This window comes from Pleurodeles waltl, chromosome 8, assembly GCF_031143425.1.
Source record: "Pleurodeles waltl isolate 20211129_DDA chromosome 8, aPleWal1.hap1.20221129, whole genome shotgun sequence".
Lineage (NCBI taxonomy): Eukaryota > Metazoa > Chordata > Amphibia > Caudata > Salamandridae > Pleurodeles > Pleurodeles waltl.
This window is the reverse complement of record NC_090447.1, coordinates 1,352,232,826-1,352,246,033: the sequence shown is the minus strand read 5'-3', so window position 1 is coordinate 1,352,246,033 and position 13,208 is coordinate 1,352,232,826. Positions and strand designations below refer to the sequence as shown.

The 13,208-nt window shown below is 42.3% G+C and overlaps 1 protein-coding gene across 2 annotated transcripts in view; it reads left to right on the top strand.

Annotated features, from left to right (window-relative positions):
* Window positions 1-13,208, top strand: part of DYNC2H1 (dynein cytoplasmic 2 heavy chain 1) — a 1,541,159-nt gene that overhangs the window by 544,774 nt on the left and 983,177 nt on the right. For both annotated transcript variants that reach the window (XM_069202358.1, XM_069202357.1), the window contains exon 42: window positions 5,380-5,639. In XM_069202358.1, coding sequence (XP_069058459.1) covers window positions 5,380-5,639 — 260 coding nt within the window. The remainder of the gene's footprint in view (window positions 1-5,379; window positions 5,640-13,208) is intronic.

Below are 13,208 nucleotides of genomic sequence, written 5' to 3'. Positions count from 1 at the left end.
GAAGTTTCTTTTTTTAACAAAAAATTTGATGAGTGGCCGTCTGAAAGATGGTGGCCACACATCAAAGTTTCAGTGACTTCCGAGGAGCTGCCTTAATAGTGATTCCTTTGAAGGCAGAGAGATCTCTACTGAGCTGGAAATATCAAAATATGGCAGGAGGTAGTCCTGCCAGGGTGGCGGAGGAAACCATCTCAGCCACAGTGATGGGTTGCTCTCTGTCTGCTATAATCTAAATGAGGCCCTTAGCCTTTAAAGGCATAGGTTTCAAGGAAGGTTTTATCACCGAATCTTTCTGGGAGCCCTGGAGTATTTCTAATTCCAAAATGCAGTCAAAAGAGTAAACAATCAGATACAGCTGGTTGTCATGTGACTATTGGGTCAAAGTGATGAGTACCTTCTAGGAAACTGAACAAGTGCTTATAAGTGTATGTTGAAGGGCATAAGTGATAATGTAAATCCTTGCGGTTTTCACACAAGAATGGTCCACTGTAGAGATTTCCTACATTACGAATTGAGATCTTGCAATTAATCCTGGAGTCATAAGGATTATGCAGAGACTGAGGATTTCCCAGTTTTCAGTGGGGCCAAGACTGGTTTGTATACTTTTGGTTCCAGCAGTCTTTAATGGTCTACTAATTAAAAAATATTGAAAGCCCCTAGACCATTTGTCTAGCATTTCAGTCCATCACTTTCATTGTTTTCTGCAAGTTGCCCTAAGCAGGACCTGTACTGCATGCTCAGACATCTTTTTCATAGCTCACTGTGCTAGAGAAACTCAAGCGTGTCTCACTGATAAGGCCCAAGAGGGCAAAATAAGTTGCTGGTCAATTTGCAGGCAATTAGTATTTGTATGCAATTGCATGTCAATGGGGTGAAATGTAAAGAAGACAGATGCTGACCCCAACAACACTTTAGACCCATCGTTAGCCTCACTTATGTTGCAAGATTATTAGAAAAATATGTTTCTGATGGCTACACCTACCTGTGGATTCCTCACCTAAAGAATTCTCCCCTTGCGCCAGCTTCAACGGAAATTTCTTCTAGCTCTGCACGTCGACGATGACGTCACAATAGCCCGACTCCACACGACGCCGTATGTTTTCGTTTTTAGGCCGTTAACAATAAGCTTTTAGGTCTGGGCACAGTACTTGCACTATCCTTCTCAGGATAATAGATGACACCCTAGTCTTTTATGATGAAGGAAACTCCTGTTTACTAGTATTACTAGATCTGTTATTGTTTATACCTTTTTATACCTTTTTCTCAGTAATTCCTAATAAGACAGGGATTGATGGCAGAGTCCTCAAACCGTTCAAAGCTTACCTCTCAAATGGATCGAAATGCGTGAAGTTCCTCAAAGCTTGATCCTCTCACTGCTGCTGTTTATCCTATATGTGGCAGCTCTAGGGGAACTCTTACCTAACTTTGGAATATTTCTGTCCAGTGTGCAGACATGCATAAAAATGGAATGCACAAATAATATACACCCCCTAGCCACCTGCTGAACATTGGTCAAAACTTGGGTGAGACACATGAAACTTTACCCATGAAAGATAGAGTTCCTGACTCTCTCTCAAACCTGACTAACAGCTTACACCAGAGTTTTTATGCATCCTAAATGATAATATCATCTCCCCCAAAGTATTTAGTATAATCAAATTTATAGGCATAACACTTGACTACAACCCTGGAGTTTGGTTACTGCCATTACCAAAGTGTAAATCATAGAGTGAGAACTATCAGCAAGATCAGACATTTCCTCTCAAAAGCAGATCTGAAGGTCATGATTCAAACAACAGTACTTAGGCACAATGGATTTCTGAAAGAGATTCTTGCAGTGTTCATTCTGCTGACCGACTAAATTTTGGCAACATATAACGCCATTCTTATTGACCTTAAAAGGCTAACTTGAGAAGGTCACAGTACATACAAGATAGCTTGTATCAAGTACGAAGCATTACACCTCCCGAGTACCTTCAAAACAAAGTCAGAAAGGGTAGAACTTCAAGAAAAGAAAATTATTCGTAGTGCAAGGAAAAAACACCTAGAAGCTCTCTTTCTGGGAGAATGCCCCTAGAACCTGGAACTGACTAAGAGTCAACATCTGACTTGCTATTGCAGTGAAGGAATTCAAGAGTGAACTGAAGAACCACCCCCTGACCTTGCATCTGTAGTACATAGTGCAGATTTTCTTACCTGAATTCAACAATCAACTATATATATGTCCTTCTAAAATTAGCCTGTTAGAGTTCTACTTTTGCTATGACTCGGTATTTGTCATGTCTGTCTGCCCAATAGCTCTGCCGCTAAATATGAGTGTAATATATATATGTATGTATACTATGCTACATATTTATTTGCATGTGCTGATTAGGTCGTCATCAAAGCAAAGCATGCATTATTGTTACCACAGTAAAAACCAATGAGTGGTAAAATAGAGATGCATGAACAAAATATGGGATCCGCCAACACAGTGACCCTTTAGGAGACAACAGACTGTTGTCTTCCTAATAGTTATTTTCAACAAAACTCACCACTGCCATGGAAATCAAACTTATTATGGACCAATTTGTATTAGAAAACTCCCAAACACAATTCACTCTGGCAAAGTACATGATCACCCAGCTCTTTCTGTTATATACTTCTTTTATTTCTTGCAGAAACAGAGATTTTGGATTTTGATTGTGCCCTGCAATAATATTATTTGCAGTCATCACGTCTCATTCCCTTGGAACTTCTTTAGGGCAAAGATAGTAATTCAAAGGAATCTTATCAATATCCATCTCCAGATCAAAGAAAGATTATATTGTAATCTTAGTCTATTATACATATATATATATCTCCTAGTCGGGGTCGTACTAGGTAGTTATAGTTAAGACCTAGTTTCTATAGGAAAAACGTTTTTTTTGTTTTGCTATAACTTTACCGCTGTTTGATGAATCTTCCCTAAACTTTCCAAAAAACGTCCATGCTCACCTCAGCTGCTGTCTCTGAAGTTTTGGGGTGATCCATGAAGCCGGGGCCGAGAAAAAGGGGAGATCCCAAAAAAACGTTTTTCTCATTCATTGTTCCATAGGGATTTTGAACAGCGATAGCGGCAAAACCACTAGATGGAATTACACCAAATATGGCAGAAAGGTGGCTCTTGGTCCAGAAATGGGCATTTTTGTTATTTGGTGTAAATTTATTCAGTAGTTTTCGAGTTATTAAAGAAAATCCAAATTTGTATATATATGGATGCAAAGGATTTGCGTCCCTCCAGATCTCATGCTTAGATCTGATTGGCTGCCAACACTTGAACAAGGACGTGTTGGCAGCCATGTTGGGACTTGGCTTCGGCCAAGTCCCAGAAAAAAGGTTTAAAAAAAAAAAAGAGTCCAGGTAGAGTCGCCCTGACCCCATAGCTCTGGCATCCCAGAGGAAACCCCCAGAACAAAAAGCATTTTTTTAAACTTTTTGTCACGATTGGCGGCAGATCTGACAAAAATAAAAAATAAATAAAAAGGAAGCATGGGCTTCCACACTTTATCATTTTGAAGCCCCTGGGTGGGCCAAGTCCCGGGGGCATTGTTTATTTATATGCCGGGGGAGGGGGGAAACACTCAGCCCGCCTGCAACACCGGGGACCACCACCTCCCCAGGGCTTTTATTATTTTTTTATGAGGGGGGCCGCCCAGCTCCCTCCGTAGGCCCGGGGACCTCCACCTCCCTAGGGCATTGATCACATTGTGTGGAGAGGGACTACACCACCCCCGCAGCCACAGAAACCACCACCTCCCTGTGGCATTGATGACATTTTTGGCAGGGGGCCACGCACCCCCCTGCAGCCCTGGGGACCACTTCCTCCCTGGGGCATTGATGACATTTTGGGAGGGGTGTGTCCCCCACACCCACCCTCCGCAGCCCCAGGGACCACCACTTCCCCGTGGCACTTGTTGAAAAAAAGAAAGGCGGTAACTATAACTCACACCCTCGCTATGCACTGCTAATTACCCCACAAATTACAGCACTCATGACATCTTTGATAACATCATTGAAAATGTCACTATAACATCTGCAGTAAAATTATTGATCAGATAACTGTGCAAGGCGGGGGCGCAAGTTATATTTACCTTAGTGCACGAGTTATAGTTACTTGAGATAACTAACTATGGTTTGATATGTTTAAAATGTGAGCCTCACTATAACGTCCCTGTAATCTTTGTTTTTTTAAGTGAACATATATATATATATATATATATATATATGTTTTGAGAGGAAGCAATTTGGTATTAAAATGTGTATATGACTTCAACTTATAATCATTAAATGTAGTATTCAAAGTAAGTCTTGGTTTGTTGAGTTATGCCTTGGGTCTTCACAGAATTCGTACGTAGCCGAGCTTGTGTTATTGGATTGCTCCTAATCATGCTCCAGGACATGTATATGTTTTCCCTGAAGAAGCTCCAAGTGAACCAATTATTTATCTTTATGAACAGGCTCACCTACATCTTAACAATCACTTTTCTAATACATATTGAAATTTTTTGCTAAAACATTTTGACCAAGGAAAAGGGTCAAGGATAAAATGCAGTCAGTATAGCCTGGTTGCAAAATGTTCTTCTACCTGAGATCTGTAGGACAGCCTCATGGTATTCTGTTTATACTTTCACATAAGACTTTTCTAGAATCAATGCTAGATCTATTTTTAGTGTGGTTCACTCTACCCTGAGAAATCACTTTTGTCATCTCCCTTTTTATAGAGTTATTAGGTTTCTGGAATTGTTCCACTTTAGCAATGAGAATCCAACGATGCAGAAGAAACTGTTACTTCTAGTTCTGGTTCTGCCTTGCAGGACTCTTAATTGAAGTGATAAATGACATTTCTGCTTCTTCGGCTTGTTTCTCTTCTATAAGGGACTAATGGGTCTAAAATAGACTTAAATGACCTTGTCCTTCAAAAAGGAACTCAATCTTTGAGACAATGTCAGTGATGAGCATCATCGGAAATGGAAATCCCTGCAGTGTTGAGGTGACAGGGAACTTTTTTTTTTTTTTTAAACTGCACCAATGTAAACCCTATTAGGCTTCATATTTATCATTCTTGCAACTCAGAACTAAGACTGCAAATCTTCTCCACTGCCACACCTGCAATCTCTTTTTTTTTATTTTATCCAACCACATGGCATTTCATATAAAACATATGTGATGATAAGCTATCTGTCCTCTTAAATTCATAATTGCCAGCACTATTAATAGAATTGTTATTGCCACTGTCAACATTAAAAGAAAGTTGGCATCCCAAATACTGTAGCCAGATTGTGCTGTATAAATGGGTACATATTTATGTATATACGAAAACCTTAGTACATGTGAGTGATGACATTTTCTTTTTGCCAGGTATTTAATTGGGCAAGGGAATCTCCACCAGACCCTAGAAAGCCATTGGAAATATATTATGACTCAAAAACTGGCCGCTTGACTTCTTATGTTCTGGAGAAGCCTGAAAATTTGACTCCGGAGGCATTTAGCAATGTTCAGACACTCCCTGTAATTCAAACGCCTGACATGCAAAGGGGTTTGGATTATTTTCGACCATGGCTTGGCCTCAATACTATGCAGCCCTTTATTCTTGTGGGACCTGAAGGATGTGGGAAAGGGTAAGTCTTCATTTGCATTTTCAATGTTTTCAGATCTACGTATTAAGATACTGTGTACATCTAAAGACCTAAACACACTACTTTCTAATGTATGTTTCACTCTAGCAGATTATTTATCTCATGAAACATATGCTGACAAAGAGTGGCAAAGGAGAATTATTTGAATAGTTACCCAGGGTGTTGAAGTTTTGGGGGCTCTAACCCACACTAGTCTGTAATTTTATATATAACCTCTTGCCTTCTGGACCTCATGGGCATCCTACAGCAGTTCCCTTCTCACTTTTGTTCGGCTAGGTGGTCAGTAAGGGCCCTGCAGGTATCCCTATTAATCACAGCAGCCCACCTAACAGCTCACATATGGCCTTTTTCTTTAACATGTATTCTGCAGTCCTGGTGTAACAGCGGGGTTGGGGGATTCACTTTAAAAGAGAAGGAGCCCAGTTTATTAGCCCTGCTTAATCAGCATAGATATATAGATAGCTTCCTATCAATAATAGTGGTGGCTCCCAACCTGTGGTCAGGGGACACGTGGGGGTCCGCAAAGCCTCCTCAGGGGATCAGCGACTGCTTAGAAAATTAAATAAGATGAACAGATTAGGTCCCTAGCTTTCAGTACTGAATCAGTGGGGCATCCCCGGATTCCAATAACGATTCAGTAGGGGGCCCTGGGATCCAGTAATGATAACGTGGCGGTCCACAGAAGTCAAAAGGTTGGGCACCACTGATTTATAGAATATCATAGCAATCAAATGCATAAATACGCAGCTCACGTCATACAAATTACTAGAAAAATTAAATTACAGTCTTTGGTTTGATTAACAAAAAATCTATATGTAATCCCTTGATTCAGGCTTGTCTCAGGTTATATTTGGGTCTTGTGCTACAAGTTGACACTTTAAATGTCTCAATGTCCTTTAGCTTTTCTTTAAACTGTAGATATAATTAGCCATACTGTTCAGTTATTAAAGAACATTTGTAAAATCTTCTTTACTATGATTGCATTCACATAAAATCCCTTAGCTTGTGTGTGCACATGAAAATACCTTTAGGAGACTTCTGTATTTGTGTAATAAAAAATGTACTTTATATCACTGTGGAGACTTCAAAAATCTATGTAGTATTTCACTGTTGAGCAGGATAATCATTTTCTATAGGAGCCTCACTCGGCTGTGCAACTTGGATTTCCAGCCTCATCAACAGTTTCATGTGACTCCTTCTTATAGCTTTAATAAACCTTCACCTAATAGAATGGAAATCTTGACTTTAAGGTGAAGGTCTTCTCCACAAACAGTTCTTACTCATCAGGGTGTCTCTGTTTGCTGTTCTGTCCTCTGAATGGTTCCAATATAATGAAACAAATTAAATCTGTGGCAAATAGATAATATTCTGAGATGTGTGCATAGTGACCACAAAACAAATATCATTGTACTCAGCACAAATTAAATATTCTGAAAATATATGTTTAAATTACAGCTTTGCCTCTAGGTTGGGCAGTAGACCCCATAAAGCCCTAAAAAAAATCTGTGAGGCCAAAGGCATGTCAAAGGTCATGCAATGGTGTGACATTTGGGGATATCTCTTAGCAAGCGAGCTGCAGATAGAGGAAAATAAATTTCTAAGGCACGCACTTTGTGTTCCGCAGCGCACACCAACCTATGTTGTGCATGAAGAGCTAAGGGTTAAGTACCTAAGGGCCAGATGTAGGTAGGTTGAAAATTGCGACTTGCAATTTGCGAGTCCGTGCGACTCGCAAATTGCAAGTCGCAATTTGGTATGCAGAAAGGTGTCTCGACACCTTCTGCAACTCGCAATGGGGTCGCAAAGACCCACCTCATTAATATTAATGAGGTGGGTCGCAGTTTGCGACCCCATTGCAAGTATGGGCACTCACGGGATGGTGGCCTGCTGGAGACAGCAGACCACCATGTCCGTGACTGCTTTTTAATAAAGCAGTTTTTTTTCTTTTCTATCTGCAGCCCGTTTTCCTTAAAGGAAAACGAGCTGCACTTAGAAAAAAAAACGAAACCTTTTGTTTTGGTTTTTCTCAGAGCAGAGGTCCATAGGACCACTACCTGCTCTGAAAAAATATTTTTGTTTCCATTCACAAAGGGGAAGGGGTCCCATGGGGACCCCTTCCCGTTTGCGACTGGGTTACCATCCACTTCGAAATTGCATAGCGTTGCGAGTCGCAAATAGGAAGGGAACACCCCTTCCTATTTGCGAGTTGGAAATGCATTTTGCGAGTCGGATCCGACTCGCAAAATGCATTTCTGCATTGCGGAGAGGCTTTTGCGCCTCGCAAACGGCGTTTTTTGCCGTTTGCGAGGCGCAAATCCTTTCCTACATCTGGCCCTAAGTGACCAGCTAGCATTGCACCCACTGCAGACTTGGATTAGGATATGGGTAAGGGAGGGGCTGACTCTAAATCGTTTAATTCTGAGTGATTGTTTGTTGCTTGATCATGCTGTAAGGAAATGCCTCCTTGGCATGGTTACCCCCTGACTTTTTGCCTTTGCTGATGCTATGTTTTGAATTGAAAGTGTGCTGAGGCCTGCTAACCAGGCCCCAGCACCAGTGTTCTTTCCCTAACCTGTACTTTTGATTCCACAATTGGCACACCCTGGCATCCTGGTAAGTCCCTTGTAACTGGTGCCCCTGGTACCAAGGGCCCTGATGCCAGGGAAGGTCTCTAAGGGCTGCAGCATATCTCATGCCACCCTAGGGACCCCTCACTCAGCACAGACACACTGCTTGCCAGCTTGTGTGTGCTGGTGAGAACAAAACGAGTAAGTCGACATGGCACTCCCCTCAGGGTGCCATGCCAAACTCACACTGCCTATGCAGTATAGATAAGTCACCCCTCTAGTAGGCCTTACAGCCCTAAGGCAGGGTGCACTATACCATAGGTGAGGGCACCAGTGCATGAGCACTGTGCCCCTACAGTGTCTAAGCCAAACCTTAGACATTGTAAGTGCAGGGTAGCCATAAGAGTATATGGTCTGGGAGTCTGTCAAACACGGACTCCACAGCACTATAGTGACTACACTGAAAACTGGGAAGTTTGGTATCAAACTTCTCAGCACAATAAATGCACACTGATGCCAGTGTACATTTTATTGTAAAATACACCCCAGAGGGCACCTTAGAGGTGCCCCCTGAAACCTAATCCAACTACCCGTGTAGGCTGACTGGTTCTAGCAGCCTGCCACACTCGAGACATGTTGCTGGCCACATGAGGAGAGTGCCTTTGTCACTCTGTGGCCTGTAACAAAGCCTGCACTGGGTGGAGATGCTATCACCTCCCCCAGGCAGGAGCTGTAACACCTGGCGGTGAGCCTCAAAGGCTTACCCCCTTTGTTCCAGCACCGCAGGGCACTCCAGCTAGTGGAGTTGCCCGCCCCCTCCGGCCACGGCCCCACTTTTGGCGGCAAAGCCGGAGGAGATAATGAGAATAACAAGGAGGAGTCACTGGCCAGTCAGTACAGCCCCTAAGGTGTCCTGAGCTGAAGTGACTCTAACTTTTTAGCAATCCTCCATCTTGCAGACGGAGGATTCCCCCAATAGGGGTAGGAATGTGACCCCCTCCCCTTGGGAGGAGGCACAAAGAGGGTGTACCCACCCTCAGGGCTAGTAGCCATTGGCTACTAACCCCCCAGACCTAAAGACGCCCTTAAATTTAGTATTTAAGGGCTTCCCTGAACCTAAGAATTTAGATTCCTGCAACTTACCGAAGAAGAGGACTGCTGAGCTGAAAGACCCCTGCAGAAGAAGAAAGAAGACACCAACTGCTTTGGCCCCAGTCCTACTGGCCTGTCTCCTGCCTTCTAAAGAACCCTGCTCCAGCGAAGCATTCCCCAGGACCAGCGACCTCTGAATCCTCAGAGGACTGCCCTGCTTCAAGAGAAACAAGAAACTCCCGAGGACAGCGGCCCTGCTCCAAAAAGACTGCAACTTTGTTTCAGAGGAGCAGATTTAAAGACCCCTGCAATCCCTGCAAGAAGCGTGAGACTTGCAACACTGCACCCGGCGACCCTGACTCGACTGGTGGAGAAACAACACCTCAGGGAGGACCCTCCGGCGACTCCGAGACTGTGAGTAACCAAAGTTGTCCCCCCTGAGCCCCAACAGCGACGCCTGCAGAGGGAATCCCGAGGCTCCCCTGACTGCGAATGCCTGACTCTAAAATCCCAACGGCTGGAAAAGACCCTGCACCCGCAGCCCCCAGCACCTGAAGGATCGGAACTTCAGTGCAGGAGTGACCCCCACGAGGCCCTCTCCCTTGCCCAGGTGGTGGCTACCCCGAGGAGCCCCCCCCTTGCCTGCCTGTACCGCTGAAGAGACCCCTTGGTCTCCCATTGATTTACATTGCGAACCCGACGCTTGTTTACACATTGCACCCGGCCGCCCCCGCGCTGCTGAGGGTGTACTTTTGGTGTGGACTTGTGCCCCCCCCGGTGCCCTACAAAACCCCCCTGGTCTGCCCTCCGAAGACGCGGGTACTTACCTGCTGGCAGACTGGAACCGGGGCACCCCCTTCTCTCCATTGAAGCCTATGCGTTTTGGGCACCACTTTGAACTCTGCACCTGACCGGCCCTGAGCTGCTGGTGTGGTGACTTTGGGGTGGCTCTGAACCCCCAACGGTGGGCTACCTTGGACCCCAATCTTAACCCCGTAGGTGGTTTACTTACCTGCAAAAACTAACATTACTTTACCTCCCCCAGGAACTGTGAAAATTGCACTGTGTCCACTTTTAAAACAGCTTATTGTGTTTTATATAAAAAGTATATATGCTATTGTAATTATTCAAAGTTCCTAAAGTACTTACCTGCAATACCTTTCAAATGAGATATTACATGTAGAATTTGAACCTGTGGTTCTTAAAATAAACTAAGAAAATATATTTTTCTATAACAAGACCTATTGGCCTGGATTTGTCTCTGAGTGTGTGTTCCTCATTTATTGCCTGTGTGTATGTACAACAAATGCTTAAAACTACTCCTTTGATAAGCCTACTGCTCGACCACACTACCACAAAATAGAGCATTAGTATTATCTCTTTTTGCCACTATCTTACCTCTAAGGGGAACCCTTGGACTCTGTGCATACTATTCCTTACTTTGAAATAGTGCATACAGAGCCAACTTCCTACACATGCCCTAAAAATACCACAGCTAAGATACATAAGGCATACCTTCACAAAGTGATGTAGAAAGGGTGTGTTCTTCAAACCGAAGGGCATTGGCAAGGGTGACTTGAAATGGGTTAAAGAATCATTTAGGGAACAAGCGGCTATACTCAGGAAAGAGGCTGATATGGTAAAACCCTCTCTCCATAAATACGTTTTGATAACTAAAACATGAGATACGCTGCCCTACCTAAGGTTGGTGAAAAATAATAGGGACAGATGTCTTTTAAATTGTTTTAGGCTACATTTGTAGCACCTGATTCTAGCTTAACCACGAAGATGCCTTGATTTTAAATTGCTGGGGTTGTGTGTTTGTGATAACAACTCTCCCCCAGATATGTTGCATTTCATGTTGTTTTACCGAGCCCCATGGATTTGTTTTATTGGTCCCTTGCTTACAGGGGGTGGATTTAAAGAAGCGCAACCAGCACTTTTATATCTGCAAATGCTCTCACCAATGTGACTAGTTTTTTTAAGTGCTGTAGTGTCCATTAGGAGCACCATGGATGATGTCTTTGATTCTTTATGAACTGATTTTTAATATTATTTATTTATATGTTTTTCTGTTTGTATTCTGCTGCTGTCTTTTATGGCTTTATATTTTAAACCGGATAAAGAACAGGAAACAAAAAGAAAAATGATTCCATGAAAGAAAAACTTCACAGATATATTTTTGATGCAGTTTCATGTTTTGGGATGATGAGGGAGAGGAGGGAAATTAAAAAGACATGTCAACTTTTCTGCCAATGGATTCTCTAGATGAAGGGCTTCTTCTGGAGCTTTAGAACATTGGTGGAGTGACAACGACCTGAGATCTCGTTTCCATATCACACTACTACTTTCAGTGGCCAAATGTTAAAGAGGCTAGTCACATTGAACTATTTTATTGGCCCACTTTGTAAAATGAATCCTCCTCTACAGCTGCCATAAATAAGACTGCTTTAATAAAGCCCATACTGTCCCTAGTGATATTTATTTTACTGTCTACTGTTGAGAACTTCATTGCAAAGATTTCTAGAACCCAGTAAAATCCCATCACCTCCACCATATTTCTACCTGACAGAGAATTGAAATGTTTACTGCTTAGGCCTCTCATGGTGGACAACCATATTGGTACCTCTTAAGATGGTGTCTAGCTCTAGCAATCCCTGTTACACAAACAGTTGGCAGCAGCAATCTTTCATTACCTCCAGGGTGTTTTTATAGCTGACATGTGTTTGTGTGAGGTTAGTTTGTAGCTCTTTTTGGTTACCAAACTACGTATTCATTTTTAGAAGAGAGCTACTGATAATCCTTGTTTTATCACGGAATGGATTTACAGTACATTCCTTGCCCTGTTTCTGAATTGGGTGTCAGCTATGGTTGTGCCAGTTTTTTTAAGCCCAGGTAGCTCTTATGCACATGCCTAATGGTGCCAACTATTTGTGAGAATTTGTTTTGTTCTGCAACTTGTCTAAATGCTGTTCAAGCAGGTTTTTTTTTTCTTCATAAGTAGATATGTACAGACTAAGGTGCCTGAGATCCGTAATCTCCGAAAATATCTTTTATTGCTGAAGAGATATCTACAATGATGTGACACAAATCCCATGAGTGGTACATGCCAACAAACATTTGAAATAAGGCTCTGTATAACAGATGATAATACCTTGTACATAGAAGCTAAAGGTCACCCTGGTCCCAATAGACTTGCTCCCACATGGGACTGAAACGTACTGTCCTTATATCCACAGGTGTTTCATGATAAAATTTAAAATCATTGAATAGATTTATTTTTTTTCCTCTTTCTTCATTAGAAACATATGCTTGAAATAAAAAATAAAAAATTAACCATCACACAAGCTTGCCAAGGGGCAGACCTTTTGGTTTTGCCAATGCTTGATAATTGCAACAATGGATACCAGGTAGCATCACAGAGATTACAATATCATAAAAATAATCATATCTTATATTTGTTTCAGCATCCTGTACATCATTTGCTTTTTTTGCGCAGTATGAATATTATGATCAAGGACCTGTAAATATCTATACATGTTGTATCTAAGAACTTTGTATTCTCTCTTCTGAAATCATCTGAGTTTCAAAGTAGCAGGTGAAACAATCAGCATATTTGGAGCATTCCCTTCAACAAATGCATTGGATAGATGGGCATGATATAGAACTGTTGTATAGCTATTTTAGCCATGTTTTAGACACGTTGTTTTAGTTTACTAGGCCTGCTGCTGTGCACTTTAATCCAGTTGCATTTTATTCAGCATTGCTTTATTTTTCTAGCTATAGCCTCATTTGCGGTGCTGTTTTATTTTCTTTATCTCATTGTACTTTCGCCTAGGAAAGAATCACGTTTTTAGCAGGACATTTATTTCACTTTGTGCTCTCTCCAAGG